General features: G+C 40.5%; 1 protein-coding gene across 7 annotated transcripts in view; it reads left to right on the plus strand.

Moving 5' to 3' along the window:
• APLP2 (amyloid beta precursor like protein 2) overlaps window positions 1-17,442 on the plus strand; it is a 76,296-nt gene extending 58,854 nt beyond the window's left edge. For 4 of the 7 annotated variants that reach the window (XM_039878826.1, XM_039878830.1, XM_039878831.1 and 1 more), the window contains 9 exons: window positions 319-393; window positions 1,713-1,871; window positions 2,744-2,872; window positions 5,882-5,981; window positions 7,515-7,667; window positions 12,130-12,215; window positions 12,932-13,006; window positions 13,349-13,504; window positions 15,982-17,442. In XM_039878826.1, the coding sequence (XP_039734760.1) occupies window positions 319-393; window positions 1,713-1,871; window positions 2,744-2,872; window positions 5,882-5,981; window positions 7,515-7,667; window positions 12,130-12,215; window positions 12,932-13,006; window positions 13,349-13,504; window positions 15,982-16,083 (1,035 nt within the window). In that variant the 3' untranslated portion in view covers window positions 16,084-17,442. Of the gene's footprint in view, window positions 1-318; window positions 394-1,712; window positions 1,872-2,743; window positions 2,873-5,881; window positions 5,982-7,514; window positions 7,668-9,213; window positions 9,351-12,129; window positions 12,216-12,931; window positions 13,007-13,348; window positions 13,637-15,981 lie in introns of those variants that run through there. The other 3 variants (XM_039878832.1, XM_039878833.1, XM_039878827.1) reach the window with 2 other exon arrangements.
• The last annotated feature ends 364 nt before the right edge of the window (window positions 17,443-17,806 follow it).

The raw sequence follows: 17,806 nt of genomic DNA on the forward strand, positions 1-17,806 counted from the left end.
CTGAGAAGTAGATATTAATCCCGCCTCCCTTTGTTTTTGTTTTGTTTTCTGGTGAGGAGACTAAGGCACAAAGATTTAATAACTTGCCCAAGGTTATAGAACAAGGAAGTCATAGAATTGAGGTTACTGGAGTATAATTGAGACCTAAGCCCTTAGGAGACAGTACTGTGAACTAGCTAAAAGGGCCTCAAGGTCATGAGGGATCATTTCCTTTTGCTCAGTTTCCTACATTAGATTCAGGGCCTGGCAGTATTTTTAGAAAATGGGTGACTTATTTTAGAAATTACTCTGGTTAGAGTGCTTTGACCTTTGTTCTAGGTAAAGAAAGAATGGGAAGAGGCTGAGCTTCAAGCGAAGAACTTGCCTAAAGCAGAGAGGCAGACTCTGATCCAGGTGAGACACATTCCATTCTCTAGGACAGAGCTTCCGGCCTGACCCTTGGAAGTACTGTCAGAGCCAAACTCCCAGGAAGTTAGAGTTTGACACCTCCTTCCTTTTAGTTGAGAGCTTATGTTACAAGGAAGTTTTAGCTGGCCTGCTTTCTTTCACCTCCCAACTGGTGCTCTCTAGAGTAGCTCACCTACGGCAGAAGGAAAACAAATCCCAGGCCAGAACACACCTAATTCATGCCAGAAAGTAACCTTAGCTTGGCTGCGTTTGTTAATTCTGCTTTCCTGGCAGAAGTCTCAGTCATCTTCATTCTTAGGCTGTGACTTGTTTTTCAGCAGTACTGAATTCTTTTTTTTTTTTACAGGCTTACTGAAAAGTCAAAGACAAAATAAAGCTCTCTGATACCAATTGATCTTTAACTTTGTAAGAACGTAACCTTTGAATCATAGCAGCAACTGCATTCTCCTTGAATAGAGGAGAGTGTTGATAGAAATAAGGATAGCAACCTACAGCACAGATTTGGGTTTTATAAAACTTTTAAACATTTTAAATATGTTTAACTGAATTCTCTCTTCTCATATCACCTTCTCATATCAGAACACCTTTGCTTTTTTATCAATCACCTCGAAAATCCAAGAGTGTTAATTTCTGTATAGCCAATCTATCCTATGCAGGGGAATTAATTTAACAACCTTCAACTATGCCTTTAAACATGACCAGGTACCTCACAGATAACAGTGTGAATGACTCAGCAGAACCCACCATATCACTGGAATATGTTTTAAAATATCTATTAGGCTGTGGTTTTAGGATTTTAAAGTTAGCACCTTGCTACAATGTGGAAAGCAACAGCATTCCTTTTCTTGTAGTGTATATGGGGAAATCAGTAATGTCAGTTATGGAAATGCTAAGAAGTTCTTATGACACTTGATTTACCATGCTGTCATTAGACAAGGAAATAATTATCCTGATAAATCAGGTAAAGTACAGCAGGTCTTCAAATCATGTAATTTCATTCGATGTCGTTGTATTATAATGTTGATAAGATGCAGAAGCTACTTAACTCTTTTCGTGTCATTTAGCCTATGGTAAAAATTGTTTGTTTCTTGTGATTTTACTTAAAGTCACAGAAGCTATCGATGATGTTAAGTGAGGACTTACTGTATATAGTACTTAGATCTGATCTTTGCTCCGCCCTCTGGACTTTGTTACCAGTTTACACAGGCCTTGGGCAGGGAGAAGCCAGCACTGAGCTCTAAAATCGTTGGCCTAGACTTCCTACAGGTGCCATAAATTATGTTGTTCCTACTTCCTGGGTTTAGCACTTCCAAGCTATGGTAAAAGCTTTGGAGAAGGAAGCAGCCAGCGAGAAGCAGCAGCTGGTGGAAACACACCTGGCTCGAGTGGAAGCTATGCTGAACGACCGCCGCCGAATGGCCCTAGAGAACTACCTGGCCGCCTTGCAGTCTGACCCACCACGGGTGAGTCGTGTACAGTAGGTCACACCGATGAAGTGTGTGTTCAGTGTTGCCTGCCCCGAAGTAGCGCTTGTGTAGAACTGAAGTATGACACACAGTCAGTAAAATTACATTTTTATGACAAGTTCTGGCAAGGCTGGAGGGAAGGAAAGAGGAGGGAGGAAAAGGTATCATGTTGTCATATCTGCTTATATAAGCTTAGTATTACACTTACACCTGTGTTTGCTACCTGTGATATGGAAGTATCTAACACTGAGAAAGCATAACCTCAGGATGTTGGTTGGTAGTTATTCAATTATTGAATTTCAATGGTAGACTTACTTTCAGAGAATAAAAACATACCTTCTCATGGACAAAGGCTTTTGAACCAGCTCTATTCTAAATAAGATTATGAAGTAAGGGGCAAAGTAATTCATATAAAACCCTTTTGTGCTAGTGGTCTCAGTCTTTTTTTATCCTTTAACTCTAACCTGTCTTGCTTTGAGGGGATAGAAAGTATTGGAAAGGAGGAATTTGTATCCTCCTTAGGTAAGCAAGTTAAGTCTTTTCTGGGTGGTACAGGGACTGCCTGACTTGTGATTAAGGTATTGGAGGCCGAGCCAGCGAGAGGGTACACACTGGAGGAAGACATTGGGCTAGAGATTCTGGGAAATACTATTTGTTAAGGAGCCAATATAACTTTGGAACTCAATTTTTGGTATTAGAAAGGTAGCTTCTTGTTACTTGATGAGCTAGCTGAAAGCTTTTAAAAGTACAGCTTCATTCTTGTGCTTCACTGAGCTTTACATTCTTAAATGAATTTTTAAAGCTTTGTTTTCCTGCCTGTTTTCAATTCCCTAGTCTCAGGATATTATAACAACTGTTCTCTCTTGCAGCCTCATCGCATTCTCCAGGCCTTGCGGCGTTATGTCCGTGCTGAGAACAAAGACCGCCTGCATACCATTCGTCATTACCAGCATGTGTTGGCTGTCGACCCAGAAAAGGCGGCCCAGATGAAATCCCAGGTACACTAGACAGAGTAGAAATTGCTCCGGGGGACTGTTTCTAGTGGGACAAGGCTGCTTTGAGCAACAGTTGGACAGTACTGATAGTTGTGCTTGATATCAGTCTTTAGAAAATGATTTTTGATTTCCAAAAATATCCTGGGTACAAGAGTTGGTTTCTGCAAAGTTACTATTTTTCAAATATCTTTTCCATACTTTTTATATGAAGTACTTTCTACTTAAAATAGTTTCTGAAAGTTTAGGGATACATGATTGATTATATTGAAGAAAAGTCAGTTTCAATCATTTTATATTTCTGATTTAAGGTACCACCAGAATTAATATTTGAAATCTTTTACTAGGCAGATAAAACAAGCAGATCTTAAAAATCGTTCTCTTTTGTTTTCATTTAGAAAACAGATACTTTTACATTCCTGGGTTTTGTCCCATGCTGGGTTCAGCTTTTCTTTACAGTTGTCTATAAAGGTTTGTTTCTGGACCCTCTTTCTAATTTTGATACTGTCCATATATTAACTTAAGTTTTACTCTCTCATGTTCATAGAAAATGAGCTTGCCAACAAGACTACTAGCTCCCTTTTAAATTAAGAAGTCTAATAATTCAGTATATTAGTTTTCCTAGAGGGCCTTGTAATGACATAACTTATTCTCATTTCCCTCCCATATTATAAATACAGTGCTGTGCTGATGGTGAGTACCCACTATATATGGGAGGCACTTGTAAGGGTGGGTACTCGCCCATCATCCCAGGAGCTCCACCTCCCAGCCTCTTGTGTGTATTATGACTGGGAGGTAACCTGCCCAACAGTCCTAGGAATATTAAGTGTGGTATTGCACCATTTGTTGAGCAGAAGTTCATGTGCTTCCTATCCACTTAACCAAACTCTGCATAGCATCTGATGATACAGAGTTGAGTCCCTGTGTACCCTTACCCTTATCAACTCTGATGATACAGAGTTGAGTCCCTGTGTACCCTTACCCTGTGAGCAGCAGCTCACATTCTAGTATAGAATTAATTATATTAACTACAAAGATGAAGGATAATTGTTCTTAAAAATATAGAGTTCACTTTAGCAGTTGGATGCTTGTGGCAATGAAAGAACTCAGGCTCCTAAAGGGTGGGAACAATGCGGAAAGGAGACGGATGGGTCTGGGGACCATAAGGGGGATCTGGTACGGACCTGCAGCTCAATGTTTTCCTTTAAGCTGGATAGAGTAGAAGAGAAGGGAAAAAGACCAAGAATCTCCTAGAATGGCTTCCAGCAAACTTAGGTAGAAGAACGCATGCATCTTGATAGGGGTTAGGTTTTTCAAATCTACTTGATTATTTTTTAATGTAATCATTTTCAAAATATTATATGGAAACACTAGACTATTTTGTAGTATTTTATGGCAGCAGTCCCCAACCTTTTTAGCACCAGGGACCAGTGCTCTTGTGAGAATCTAATGCCTGATGATCTGAGGTGGACCGGAAGCAGTGATGCTAGCCCTGGGGAGCAGCTGCGAATACAGATGAAGCTTCACTCCCTTGCTCACCACTCACCTCTGCTGTGTGATATTTAATGTCTGCTCTAACCCCTTAATTCTAGCGAAGCTTGGCTGCTGAATTACATTAACCTTTTGTCTTTTTCCTATTCTGTTGTCTAAACTCTAGAAAGCCCTGAATATAGAAAGCCTATTACGACATGTGCATATTTGGCTTGGCTGTGAGTGATGTTGTGCTTTTACCCTCCTCATACTGCAGCTCAGGGTTTCACTATACAGGCACTAATGTCCAGTATTCCTTCCTGTGGTTCCTGTCCTTCTGTGGGTAGTTGAACCATCCTCTCTCAAATGGCTCTTTAATACATCTGAAGAAGTATAACTGTCAACACATGCTAAGACTGGGTGGTCCGTGTTTTCAGTTTCCATTTGCATTTTTTCTGTGAGGCACTCACTCTTGTGCTTTCTCATTAATTTACTTGATTGAAAGAATGGAAAATATAAAATTAAATTGCTTCATCCTTGCTTTTAAAGATCAGAGAGACAGTAATCTACAGTAAAAGCTTCTTTCCATTTAACTTTTTTCATTTTGACCCTTCATGTTAATGGCTTCAAGCCCATGTAATTAATCCATTGGCTTAGAGCGCCCTCTTTAGTAAGAGCTTGATAACTGCAAGTGTAATTAGGAATAACCTTGCATTAGCTGTGTGAGCAACATGCCTCACTGTGTCAAACTGGGGTGGAAGTTAGCGCAAATCACCTTTCATTTCCACCCTGAAAAGCTTTAAAAGTAAGTGACCAATCTTAATGACTTTTTAAAAAAAGTGAACAACTTTGGAGCTTTTGCATTCAGAAAAGGTAGTAAGCTATGGAAGACAGATGGTAGACGATAGATAAGTCTTCCTTTATCACCCCTTAAAATCAGGTTTACTTATAACTTAGTGCAAATTTTTGAAAGAATAGCTAATTTAGTTAAATGCAGATAAACTAGTTCTTTTATTCGTGATAATTATTTCAAAGAATTGCTTCACTAAGCAAAATCCATGAATGTCCTCCTCTCTACCCAAATCTGTTTTTTGGCCAGTGATTTCATTCCCTTTTTACCCCATCTCATCTGATCAGTAGTAAAAATTGGTCTACTCTTTCCCATTTTTACTTAGAAAAACCTATTGAATCCCTTTCATTGTACAAATTAGGGTTCCTTTTAACTCATTCAGTACAGCTAGTAAGTTCTCAGGCGAAAAATTAATTACTGGCTTGGAAATTTTTTAAATTTTCTTTTAACTTGAAATATTCTCTGTGGATAAATTTTCAGATCACAAAGGGGTATTACATGGTCTGAACACATTCTTATGCCTCAGTGGTCAGGAAATATGGTGTGGAGGTTAATACATTCCCTCTGACCAGCAGCTTTACTAGACGTTATAGAGAATATACCTGCTCAGCTGGCCTTTGCAGAAGTGTGTGTGGATGTCCCTCCTGGCCTGGATGTTTTGGTGACAAGGCTTCTCTGCCATATTGTACTTTCAGGTGATGACACATCTCCACGTGATCGAAGAAAGGAGGAACCAAAGCCTCTCTCTGCTCTACAAAGTACCTTATGTAGCCCAAGAAATCCAAGAGGAAATTGGTGGGTGCTGACTGTGTCTGTATTGCGGCCAGGTGGGACTGTTTGCTAAGGCTTGGGAGTGATGGCTGTGCAAGACTCGAGAAATAGGACCTGCAAGGCCATGAAGCTGGGCATTAGCATGCCCTGGTTTCAGAAGCCTGAAATTCACTGGAGCTTGTATGGCAAGGCCAAGTACTGGCTGTGAGCCACAGAGCCTTGAGTTTCATTGACCTTCACTCTGTTACTGCAAGAAAAGTCTAGGTGTGAAATTGCAAGGGACTGGGGGAGTCTCCTGTTACCCTCCCTTCCATGATTGCTGATGTAGTTCAAGGCACTTATTTTACACACATTCTCACTTCCTCTCCCTCTTCTGGTCTCTGTCTTCTTTATTTATTTGACAGATATTTATTGTGGCTGTCCTGTGTCACAGAGTAAAATTGTACACCGGCAGAAAATATTTCCTGGAGCTAATGTTCTAGTAGGAGAGAAACGAACAGGAAAACAAATATCACAAGGGAATGAGAGCTTTGTAGGGAGGTAAAACTAGGGTAGGATGGTTGAGAGTGGCGGGGCAGTCAGGACAATACTCTGAGACCACAAAGGGAAAAAACATTGTTAGCACAGGCAGTGACTGCTGCAGAGGCCTGGGGTTTAAATCAGTCACGGGCACAGGGAGGCTAGAACATAAAGATGAATGAGGCCAAAGAAGTGGGCAGAGGACAATTTGTTAAGAGATTTTAGCAAAATTAAGGAATTTGTATTTTATTCCAGGATAATGGAAAGCTGTTAGAGGCTCTTAAACTAGCGAGTGACTAGATCTGGATTATGCTTTTAAAAAGAACATGAATTTGAAAAAAAATACTAATTGGCTGTTACTTGGAGATTGGAAAACACCCAGGAAGTAGTGTAAAAACCCAGGAGGAAGATGGTGGCTGCACACACTAAGATGGAATGGGGGAGATAAGAGGCGTGGATGGTCCTCAGGGTGCTGTCCGGAGGGAGGTGAATGAGGTGTGTGTGCTGTGGGTTGGCCAGGAGAGTGAGAGAAAGAGAAGCGTCAAAGATAATGCTCAGTTTCATTGTGAGCAATTGGGTGGATGGTGGTGCCAGATTTTATTGATGTGAATGAAGCTTGACACATGTTAAGTAGAAATTGCTATTGAAAGTGAAGTGGAGGTGTAAGGTAGGCTAGTAGATCGATGAGGCAGTGGGTACAAGGTATAGATTTGAGAGTCGTGGTGTATGGGTGGTATTTAAAACTGCGTGCCATTAGATGAAATTATTTAAACAGAGTGAAGCGTTAGAGAAAGGGAGTTCCCAGGATGGAGTCTGGGGGTTCTCAGTGCTGGAGTTCTGCAGTGCCACAGAATTGGAGAAGGTATTTTGGGTAATTGGACAGGAGTCACTGACTGTGTTGTGAGCTGGTAAGATGCTCCTCTCGGCAGAGCTCTCATTCTATAATGACATGAATCAGCCTGTTCAGACTGTTGTTCATGTGCCTAGAAACTAGGTCCTTTTGAAAACCTGGTTCCCTGCCGTGTCTGTCTTTATCAGATGAGCTACTTCAAGAACAGCGTGCAGACATGGACCAGTTCACTTCCTCTATCGCAGAGACCCCCGTGGACGTCCGGGTGAGCTCTGAAGAGAGTGATGAGATCCCGCCATTCCACCCCTTCCATTCCTTCCCGTCCTTATCTGAGAATGAAGGTGCGTATGATTGACAGCACAACTTCTTGGTGGTGGGGATGAGGGCAAGGGGGAGAAGAATGCAGTTAGAAAACTGAAGTCAGAGTTTTGAACTGGGATTGTATTGGGGAGGCTCTGTTCCTGGTGAGAGTTGGACAGAGAAAGAGAGACTCGGTTCATTGATCACCTACTATGTGCAGGCACCATGCTGGGTGTTTTCAAATAGTTGGTTTCAGTACCACCACAAGGTTAATATTATTTCTCCCAACTATTTTATAGATGGTTTGCTCAAAGACCACTGTTTTCCCTGGTCCTGTCAGCTGCCTCCAGTGTGTGTAATGCCTTACATGTGGAAGTCACTTTACAGTTTAAATAGCACATTCTTGTTATTATGTCACTGTCTTTTCATAACAATCTCAGGTGGTAGGTAAGGGAGAGGCTCTATATAGAGGTGACGTGATTCGCTCAGTGCGACACCTCTGGTGTTAGGTGGAAATAAGAAGCTATGTCCCTCTCCTTCCAGTCAGGAATGCTTTCTTCTATTCCCATGCTGGTTCTTGATTTCTAAAGGGATCTCTGAAAGCTGTGGGTCTGCACCAGAAACAAACAAGCTGCTGAGACTGGTGCCCCGAGACCAGGGTGTGGAATCAGATTCTATTTATTTGTCTGCTGCTATTGCTGCTGATGGTGGTATGATAAAAATAGTGGCCAGAGCTATAGAGTCTTTATCAAATGCCAACTTTAGCCAAGCATCGTTTGTGGATGTTCTTATTTAATCCTCAAATAACTCTACTGGAATGTCCCCATTTGCAGGTTCCAAGGTTTAAAGGGGTAAAGTGTCTGCTCAGGGTTGTGTAGCTTGTAGGTGGAGAGTAAGGATTTGAACCCAAGCTGATTTAGTCCTACAGTCCTAGGTAGTCACTCACCTCTGACCAGATAGAGTTGTTGCGGACAAAGGCCTTGAAGAAGGCACCAAGTGGGGTGGAGGGGCCATCCACCTTAGCCTTCAGACCTTAAATGCCTTCTAAACGAGTTATCTCAGATACCAATTCAGTACACTTGATCCTCCAATAATATAATAGAGTCTGAGAAAGGAGCTGGATAAATAGTCACCACTGCGTTCCTAAAATCTGCTCTTACAAACCCCAGACATCCATGGAGACTGTACAGTGGCCATGCTTACACAACTTATTTGGGATGGGGGCATCTGGACATCTCTGAACTAGGACTTGTCTCTTTTAGAAAACCACAGTTGATACTAACTTCTGGTTTTGTTATTTTCTAAGAAAAAGAACTTTATGGGCTAAGTTAAATAATTTGAGAATTTCACAAAATTTCCCCCAAAAGACCTATGACAGACCTACTTCTTTCTCTCCTACCTTCCAGTCATTTGCTATAGCTCTTACTGCTGGTTTGTTTATGGGATATTTCAGGCATGGTTTTTAAGGAAGAATACTTTTTGTTCACATTATGGAGGAGTTCTAAGATAGGGAATTTGAAAGAAGCCATTTTCTTTCTTAATCTCCTTTTCTGCTATTTTTGTTTTTATTGTTTTCCTTTCTGCTAGACACCCAGCCGGAGTTGTACCACCCAATGAAAAAAGGTTGGTTTGTCAGAGATGTTTCCTTTAAGACCCATCATGCCTGTCACTTCCCCAGTGTGTCTGAAGTCTCATGTTCCGTTTCATAACATCATCGATTTTTTCTGCCTCATTTCTCAGACATGGCTATGTGTGGAGCCAGAGTAGTCCTATCTCCAGCCCTATCCAGTGTCAGTGGTATTGGTTACACTTACTTTTTGGATGTCCAGAGAATACCAGAGTAACTAAAATAGATTTTTCATAAATTCTTCTAATCTGTGTAGACTTTTTAAAGTATATCCAGTTTAAACAGGTTGGTTGCAAATTGCTAGTATGTAAACATTTAATATGCTTAATTTATGGTCAGGTGGAGAGTCATTTTCTTTTACCTCTTTTTTTTTCTCTGCTGTTCCCACTTACATCTTTTCCCTTTTTAGCTGTCCCTTGCCCTTTGTCTATGCCCAACTGTATGTTGCCAATTGTCTCATGTCCCCTGAATTACATTAATCAAAACATTAGAAGCTGATGGATGAAACAGGTGGAGACAAGTAAACTCTTCCTGTAGTGAATCTCCAGTTTTCAGAAAAAGTTAACATCATGTAAGCACTATGCTTTGCATACTTGGTCTCATTTAATCCACTGAACACACTGTAGGTAGGATTTTTAGCTCTTTTATAGATTAGACAATTGAAGAAGCCTAAAGAGATTACAGGACTCACTTAAAGTCATAAGTTTAAGAGGCAGAGGAACTAGAATTTAAACCCAGTTCAGTCTGTCTTCAAAGCCCATGCTGTTTCTGTTACATAAAATGCCAGTGTTGGCTGTTGAATTTCCCTGGGTGGTTGGTTAGTCCACAATCACTAGAGACAGTGAGTTGGTTGCAGTGTTTTATATTATTAGTGTATGTGTGCTATGAGCCTGCTCTTTTGGCTTTGGCAGATGGATTATGGATAGACCAAGTGGTATTCCCTGACTAAAAATGTAGTGGTCGTTTGTTCCACAGCTTGCTCTCAGAACATGAGCGTGATTTAAATCTTCTAAAAATTGCTTATATGTGAAAGCTTACTGTATTCTACTGGGATATGCCTCTTCATCATTGTTAACATTCCTTTGAATAGCACGTCTTAAGATGTTTATAGATCAAGCTTAAAATGTTTTCAGAGCAAGGCGAATTTTCTAGAAGGTTAACTGAATTTTGCCCTCATACATCAACTGTTATTAGTTAGAATAATTCAAACATTAATTTTTGGTCTCTTAAAGTAGTTTGTTTATGCATTTTATGAAACCAAAGTGTTTTTGGTCAGTGTTGAAGAAATGTGTGCATTATATCACCAAAAAGTATTCAAGTAGCCTGTGCTAGTAGTAGGACTTTAAATTAGTTGTTTCAGTGGTACATTATTTTTCAACTATAATCTTTCCTTTATGACCTTTAAAATTTTGAGGAGATCCTGAGAAGAAGTGATGGACGGAGCTCAGAATTACAGTCAATTAGGCCTGAGCATGAGCTTCCTAGTGAGCACCATTCCTCTTTCTCAAATAAAGTGTAATTTCATTGGCATTTTGAGACTACAAATGCTAGCCCTGGTTTAACTTACCCTAGAATCAAGTTGTGAAATTATTCTTTAAAATGAAAGCCTTAGAAGAAAAAAATTGTGTCATTTTTGGCTGTGTTCTAATGAGTTACTGCGTTAGCTGGCCTGCACATTCAACTGCAGTAGTTATGAATTGCTCCGTCAAGAACAAGTCTAGTTGTGAGCTGGAAAGCTTTGCTGTGCTTGGCCTGGTGTCATCATCTGCCTTTGGGGCAAGCACAGGAACAGCAGCACTTTGCATATATATTCATTCATGTTTGAATGTTACTCACTTGCAGGTGGTCACCTTAGAATGCCGAGTATGCTGTTAGGTTGATCTATTTATAAAAGGTTCTAATCATAGATGTCACTATAGAACTGTATGTATTATTAGTAATAAGGAACTCTTAGGATAGCTATAAATCACATGCTTTGGAGCTAAAAATAAAGAGGATTGCTCTTCATTTTTCCTCTCGCTGGGTTTGTGCTGCCTTCAGTCATGCTGCATCTTTAGATATCATTTGGAGTGCCACGCACAAGTGACGTTGGCTTAGGCCATGTCTGACCTTGACAAGACGAGTGTTGCTATTCTTGCTCTGTTTATAGAAAGGTGACTTCCACCCTGGTGTTAGGATTCTTCTTGTTTATGCGATGCTTCCTTCCTGTTCATTCTGTAATAACCGTCTGTGACCTTTGTCCTGAGAGAGTCACAGCCTATTGGGAGACACAGGAGAAAATCAGTAATTACAGTGATTTTAAGTGCTATAACCTGGGAATGTTTACCAAGAGGAGCTGCAGCTTGAAGGACAATTAGGAAGGGTTTAAAGTCAGGGAAGATATTTCAGGCAGAAAGAATTGCCAGTGGGATAAAATATGATGCTCACGGCAAACATGCAAATTCATTGTTTGTATGAGAGTTGTTTCATTCAAGGGAACCCCAGGTGTTGAAGGAGTAAGTTGTGGGATAATAATGGGTGGTGCTCGGTAATGACACATAGGGCATTACATATGTTCCGTGCGAGAATGCCTTTGGACTCAGCTTCTATTTCTCTTAAAATAAGTATTCTCTTCTAAAGGCTTGCCTTCTTTCCAATTTGAATACATGTAAGCACTATCTCTTCATTATTCCCATCGGCCCTCTGAAAAATACCTGTTTCATTCATCCTTATGAAGTACTGTGTGACCTCAAAAATAAGAACCAAGTAGTCTATTAAGTCACAGGGGGAGGTGTTCAGCGGGGGCTCCCTGCTCTCAGGAAGGAGTTCGCTGCTTCTGTGAGAAGCATGAGGTCAGACCATCCTGGGAAACTAAGCTGTGATCTTTCTCCACACAGGCTCTGGAGTGGGAGAGCAGGACGGAGGACTGATAGGTGCTGAGGAGAAGGTGATTAACAGTAAGAATGAAGTGGATGAAAATATGGTGAGCTATTTCTCTCTTCTGCCATGCTTTGTTTTAATTTTGAGAATAAGTAAAGTGAGAGGCATTGTTTTAGATGCTTTCCAGATGAACTGCCATGTGTGCGTTTTCTATCTGGTAGAAAATGGGTAGGCTCCAGCTGCTCTCACAGGTTTGCTGTATTGTTTAGTGTCTGGGTATGAGAAGGAATCAAAAATTATTTTTCAACAGTAGCTCATCTCTTGCTATACAGTGGGAAAATGTATGTTTAACTAAACAGATGAATAAAATATCAGAGGCCCTTTTCGAGTGAGTAGAGATTTCATAACAAAAATGGAGTAGAGTTGGGTTTGGTTCCTGTACTGCCTTAGGTTTCTACTTCCTATTAATTATTCTTCTAATATTTTCTATCACTTATATTTCTGGATTATCTTTAACTGAGTTTGATATTTCATCCTGGCTTCTTGGTAATCTGTCCTGAAATATGTCTCCACAACAGTTACCAAAAGGTAAATGGAGGTAAAGGTCCTTAAAGGACCAGCTGCTATACAATAATCTTGCATCCACACTTGCTCCTTCTTGTAGAGGTTTGGTGAGTGGATTTAGATGAATCTGACAGACTGATTGGTTAGTAAGTGTTCATTAGATATCTGCTTCCCTTCACCAAATAGTAAATGGAGTTATATTTACACTAAAAAATCTCTTTCCTCCCAGTTACTGGCATTTTCATGTCGTTTCAGGTCATTGATGAGACTCTGGATGTTAAGGAAATGATTTTCAATTCTGAGAGAGTTGGAGGCCTTGAGGAAGAGCCGGTATGTGTTTAGCTCCAGAACCTAATGCCAGGTTTTATGTCCATCTGAGCTATTTCTCTTTCCCACCTTCTCAGTTCAAGTAGATAATGGGAGAGATGCTTGGTGTGTTAAGTTATTAAGAGCCTTCATCCTCATTTTTCCATACTTTTGGAGACTGGAAAAAGTGGGGATCTCCCCATATGGGTGCTTACCTGGAAAGCAAGCTTCTGGAGCTCCTTCAGGTTTTAGAGACACGACTAAAGGAGCATTGCCCTCATTGAATTGCTTGTTGGTCAGTTGCTATTTCTCATGCTGTGCAAATGGTCACTGGGACTTTGTCACACATCTGCTTTGTTTTTTTAGGAATCTGTGGGGCCATTGCGGGAGGACTTCAGTCTGAGCAGCAGCGCCCTCATTGGCCTGTTGGTCATTGCAGTGGCCATTGCTACGGTCATAGTCGTCAGCCTGGTGATGCTGAGGAAGAGACAGTATGGCACCATCAGCCACGGGATTGTGGAGGTGAGCAACTGGGCTTTCTTCCAACTTGGCCCTGAGCTGGCAAGCGTTTGCTCTCTGCCATTTGGAGCTTTACGGATGTCAAGCGTCTGTACTTCTTGGGTACTGCATAGCAATTAAATTACTCACTAGATTATTTGGTCACGTTTTGGAAGTCAGCCCCAATTGAATTATGTTGATCCTGTGACACAAGGCTGTTGCCAACTTTTAACATTAATTTGGGCTTTGACTTGAATGTGAGGAAATCATAAGAGCATTTTATGCTATAGAGGGTGAAAACTGTTTTCTCCAGTTATTTCTTTAGTGTTCCTTTTTTCAGTTATGTTAGATATTTGAGAATGAAGGTCTCTAATACTCTCCTTTGTTGTTTTTGACTTGTTAATTAGGAACAAACGACAGGTATATGACAGGTCAGGCAGTGGTGGCAATCATGAGTGAATTAAATCTTACAAATATGAATTAGGACTAATAGGGTTCTTTTTTAATGGGAAGAAGGGCAACAAGAAATTTAGAAAGAACCAGAACATACGGTTTCTGTTTTGTCTTCTGGTGATTTGTAATTTAGGACTGCTTACCACTTTGTTTTTGGGTAGGTAGTGGAAATATTTCCAGTCTCTCTCTGGATTCTAGAAAATGAAAACAATAAAGAATATATGCATTGGAAAATTAGTTCAGATGCATGTCTTAGTTATTTTGTTTCATCTCCTGCTGGACACAGACCTAGTTGTAGAATTTCAAGGGCCGGAAAAGACCCTATACATTAGGGGTCCCCAACCCCTGGGCTGTGGACCAGAACCGTGGCCTATTAGAAACCGGGTCGCACAGCAGGAGGTGAGTGGTGGGCAAGTGAGGAAACAATCTGTATTTACAGCCGCTCTCCAGGGCTAGCTAGCATCACCACCTCGGCTCCACCTCAGATCATCAGGCATTAGATTCTCATAGGATCACCCATCCCTTGTGCCAAAAAAGGTTGGGGACAGCTGCTATAGATCATCTGGTCCCAGTCCATGTATGTATGTTTGTTTATTTGTTTATTTTTATTTTAAATAAACAGTACATTAGTTAGACATTTATATAGTTTATGAAACGATCCCCCTAATTACTCTTTCTCTCCTCTGGCTCTCCACCTAGCCATTACATTAATGCTAACTGCCTTCCCTATGCTGTGCTCCCCATCCCTGTGACCATCTATCAACCTCTAATTTGTACTTCTTTAACCCTTCACCTCATTCTCCCAGCCTCCCAACCTCCTCCTTTCTGGTCGTCACCAGGTTGTTCTCTATATTTGCGAATCTGTTTTTGATTAGTTCTTTTTGATCTTTAGATTCCCCATATAAGTGAAATCATATGTATTTATCTTTCTCTGACTTATTTCACTCAGCATAATAACCTCTAGGTCCATCCCTGTTGTTGCAAATGGTAGGATTTCATTTTTTTAATGGCTGAATAATATTCCATTGTATATATGAAGCATAACTTCTTTATCCAGTGATCTGTTGATGGCCGTTCACGTTGCTTTCATATCTTGGCTATTGTAAATTGTGCTGTCATGAATATTGGAGTGCATAGGTCTTTACCAATTGTTGTTTGGGTTTTCCTTGGATAAATACCCAAAAGTGCAATTGCTGGGTCAAAAGGTATATCCATTTTTAATTTTTTGAGAAACCTCCAGACTTTTCCATAGCGGCTGTACCAATTTGCAATCCCACCAACTGTGTATGAGGGTTCCCTTTTCTCCGCATCCTTGCCAACACTTGTTGTTCTTTGATCCATTGATGGTAGCCATTCTGACAGATGTCAGGTGATATGATATCTCATTGTGGCTTTAATTTGCATTTCTCTGACAATTAGTGACCTTGAGCATATTTTCATATGTGTGTTGGCCATCTGTATTTCCTCTTTGGAGAAGTATCTGTTCAGGTCTTCTGCCCATTTTTTAATTGAATTGTTTAATTTTTTTGCTATTGAGTTGTATCAGTTCTTTATATATTTTGGATATTTACCTCTTATCAGATGTATCATTAATTAATATCTTCTTCCAGTCAGTCAATTGCCTTTTTGTTTTGTTGATGGTTTCCTTTACTGTACAAAAACTTTTTAGTTTGTCGTAGTCCCATTAGTTTATTTTTCCTAGTCCTTGTTTTATAGGGATGCTCCTCTAGGCTGTCCCAGATGGTAAGTAGCAGAACTGAGACCTGCTAGTTACTGTGATGCTAGGAAATTCAGTTCACTGTTTTCTCCAACTTAGGCTAAGCTTTTAGGACTCCAGTTTTCAGAAGCATTGCCTCTTGGACCATCCTCTCTTCTCTCTCCTCCCCCTGTGTTCTCATCATTGGCTCTTGTTTGGTCCACCCAATGGAAACGGGATGTTGGGCTGGTTTTGGTCCCCAGGGGATTGCACAGCAAACAGCTGAGGTCTTCTGAACCCTGTGCTGTTCTTTTAGATGCACCGCAGTGATCCTCAGTCTCTCTTTCTCCAGGTCGACCCAATGCTCACCCCCGAAGAGCGTCACCTGAACAAGATGCAGAACCATGGTTATGAAAACCCAACCTACAAATACCTGGAGCAGATGCAGGTTTAAGTGGGAGAAGCATGTGGCCTCCTGGTTGGAGTAGGGTGGTGCAGGTGGGCCAGAGAGGTCCAGGGTGTTGAATCAACTACTGACCAACAGTTACTTCTAGAGGATTTCATCTTACATTCAGACCTCCTGCATCATTAAGACTATAAAGTACTACTGTAGAATCACAATTTCCATTCTTTTAAATGGGTGAAAAAAATGTTAATATAACAATATATGATATATAAACCTTAAATGAGAAAATGATTTATTGCAGATATTTGACTGATGTAGTTTTCTTTTATAAAAAATCAGGAATCCCACTTCTATTATCTCACACATCGTCTCACACATGCTCTCTATAGACATGAAAAATGTTGATTTTCAATGATAGACTGTGTATGCAGGTAGTTTGTTCCAGTTGCATTGTATAAATCAACTCTTTAAGGCTCATTCACTGTCCTGGTTTTTTGTTTTTTTTTTTTTTTTTAAAGGCAGTATTCCCTTTTTAAATGAGCTTTCAGAAAGTTGCCGAGAAACTAAATGAAATAGGGAACCATAAGACCATTGAAGCACATCTTTAATACCCTCTCAAAATTATTTTAAAGGACCAGTATCTTGGGAGTGTGGTGTTCCCACTGCTGGGTACCTTGGTGTTTCCACTCAAGTCCTGTCACCAAGGAGGTTAAAATTAAAAGCATTTGAGTTCCAGCATCTTTGAGCGAACCTCATATATACAGAATAGGGCATCCACTGCTGCTTTCCTTCTAAATCCAGTTCTTCCACAGAAATTAGCCTGCAGTTGTGTATCGCCTTCTTCACTGCCTGCCGTTTACTGACCGTAGCTTTTTGTGACTCACTTCCCTCCCAAGTAACGTCCAAACGTACTGTCTTTTCCTCTTTGGACATTTCCCTCGGAAGGCACTGATCCTCATCCCTCCCCGTTGTACCTTGACTTCTCTGCCCTCCCTCTCCCGTCACCAGCCTTGTTGGTGTTCACTCAGAGAAGACTACAGTCATAGGCGGCCGGTGGCCTAGGAGAGACCGTTGGAGGTTTGCTTTATGTGGAAGGGGAGTGTTCTGAACTGTACCTGAAATGATCTGTAGACACCATTGAAAGTGTTGAAGATTTTGTTTTCACACGAGTTTTTGTAATGCTTGTATAGTTAATGTTGATGCTCACAGCTTTTTCTTTATTATTCTGAAGGTTCTGGTAACCTGTGGTATATTTTTTTCTATTTCCCTGTGATTGTTTTTTTCTCCCCTTTCCTGTATCCATGTCTCCTCCCACTATGCACAGATAAACTTCACCTACAAACTCCTTAATCTGATCTGTGGAGAATGTACAAAGTTTAAACACATCAATAAATACTTTAACTTCCACCAAGACTCCTTGTTTTATTATTCTGCTGTGACGGTTTTAATACTACTGCCTCCAGGACCATGGGTATCTATCTTCCTTCCCTGAAGGATTGCCAAGCTGCTGGCAGAGGCAGAAATTAGTCTACTCAACCAAGTTTGACTCTAAAGATTAAATTCCATGAAAATAACAGGGAAAGTGCTTTCAACCTGAAGGTCGGTAACTTTTATTAACCCCAGAGAAACATTCTTTTATTATTTCTTTAATGCTTTCCTCCACTGTATTTTAAGTTTTCTAACATTCTTATTGGTTAGAACTTGAACTTCCCTGATTGCTTCTTTTTCTTTAGTTTTATTTGGTATAATGAGTGATTGCACTGCCTTTATC

This window comes from Pteropus medius, unplaced genomic scaffold (assembly GCF_902729225.1).
Source record: "Pteropus medius unplaced genomic scaffold, Ma_sr-lr_union100, whole genome shotgun sequence".
Taxonomy (NCBI): Eukaryota; Metazoa; Chordata; class Mammalia; order Chiroptera; family Pteropodidae; genus Pteropus; species Pteropus medius.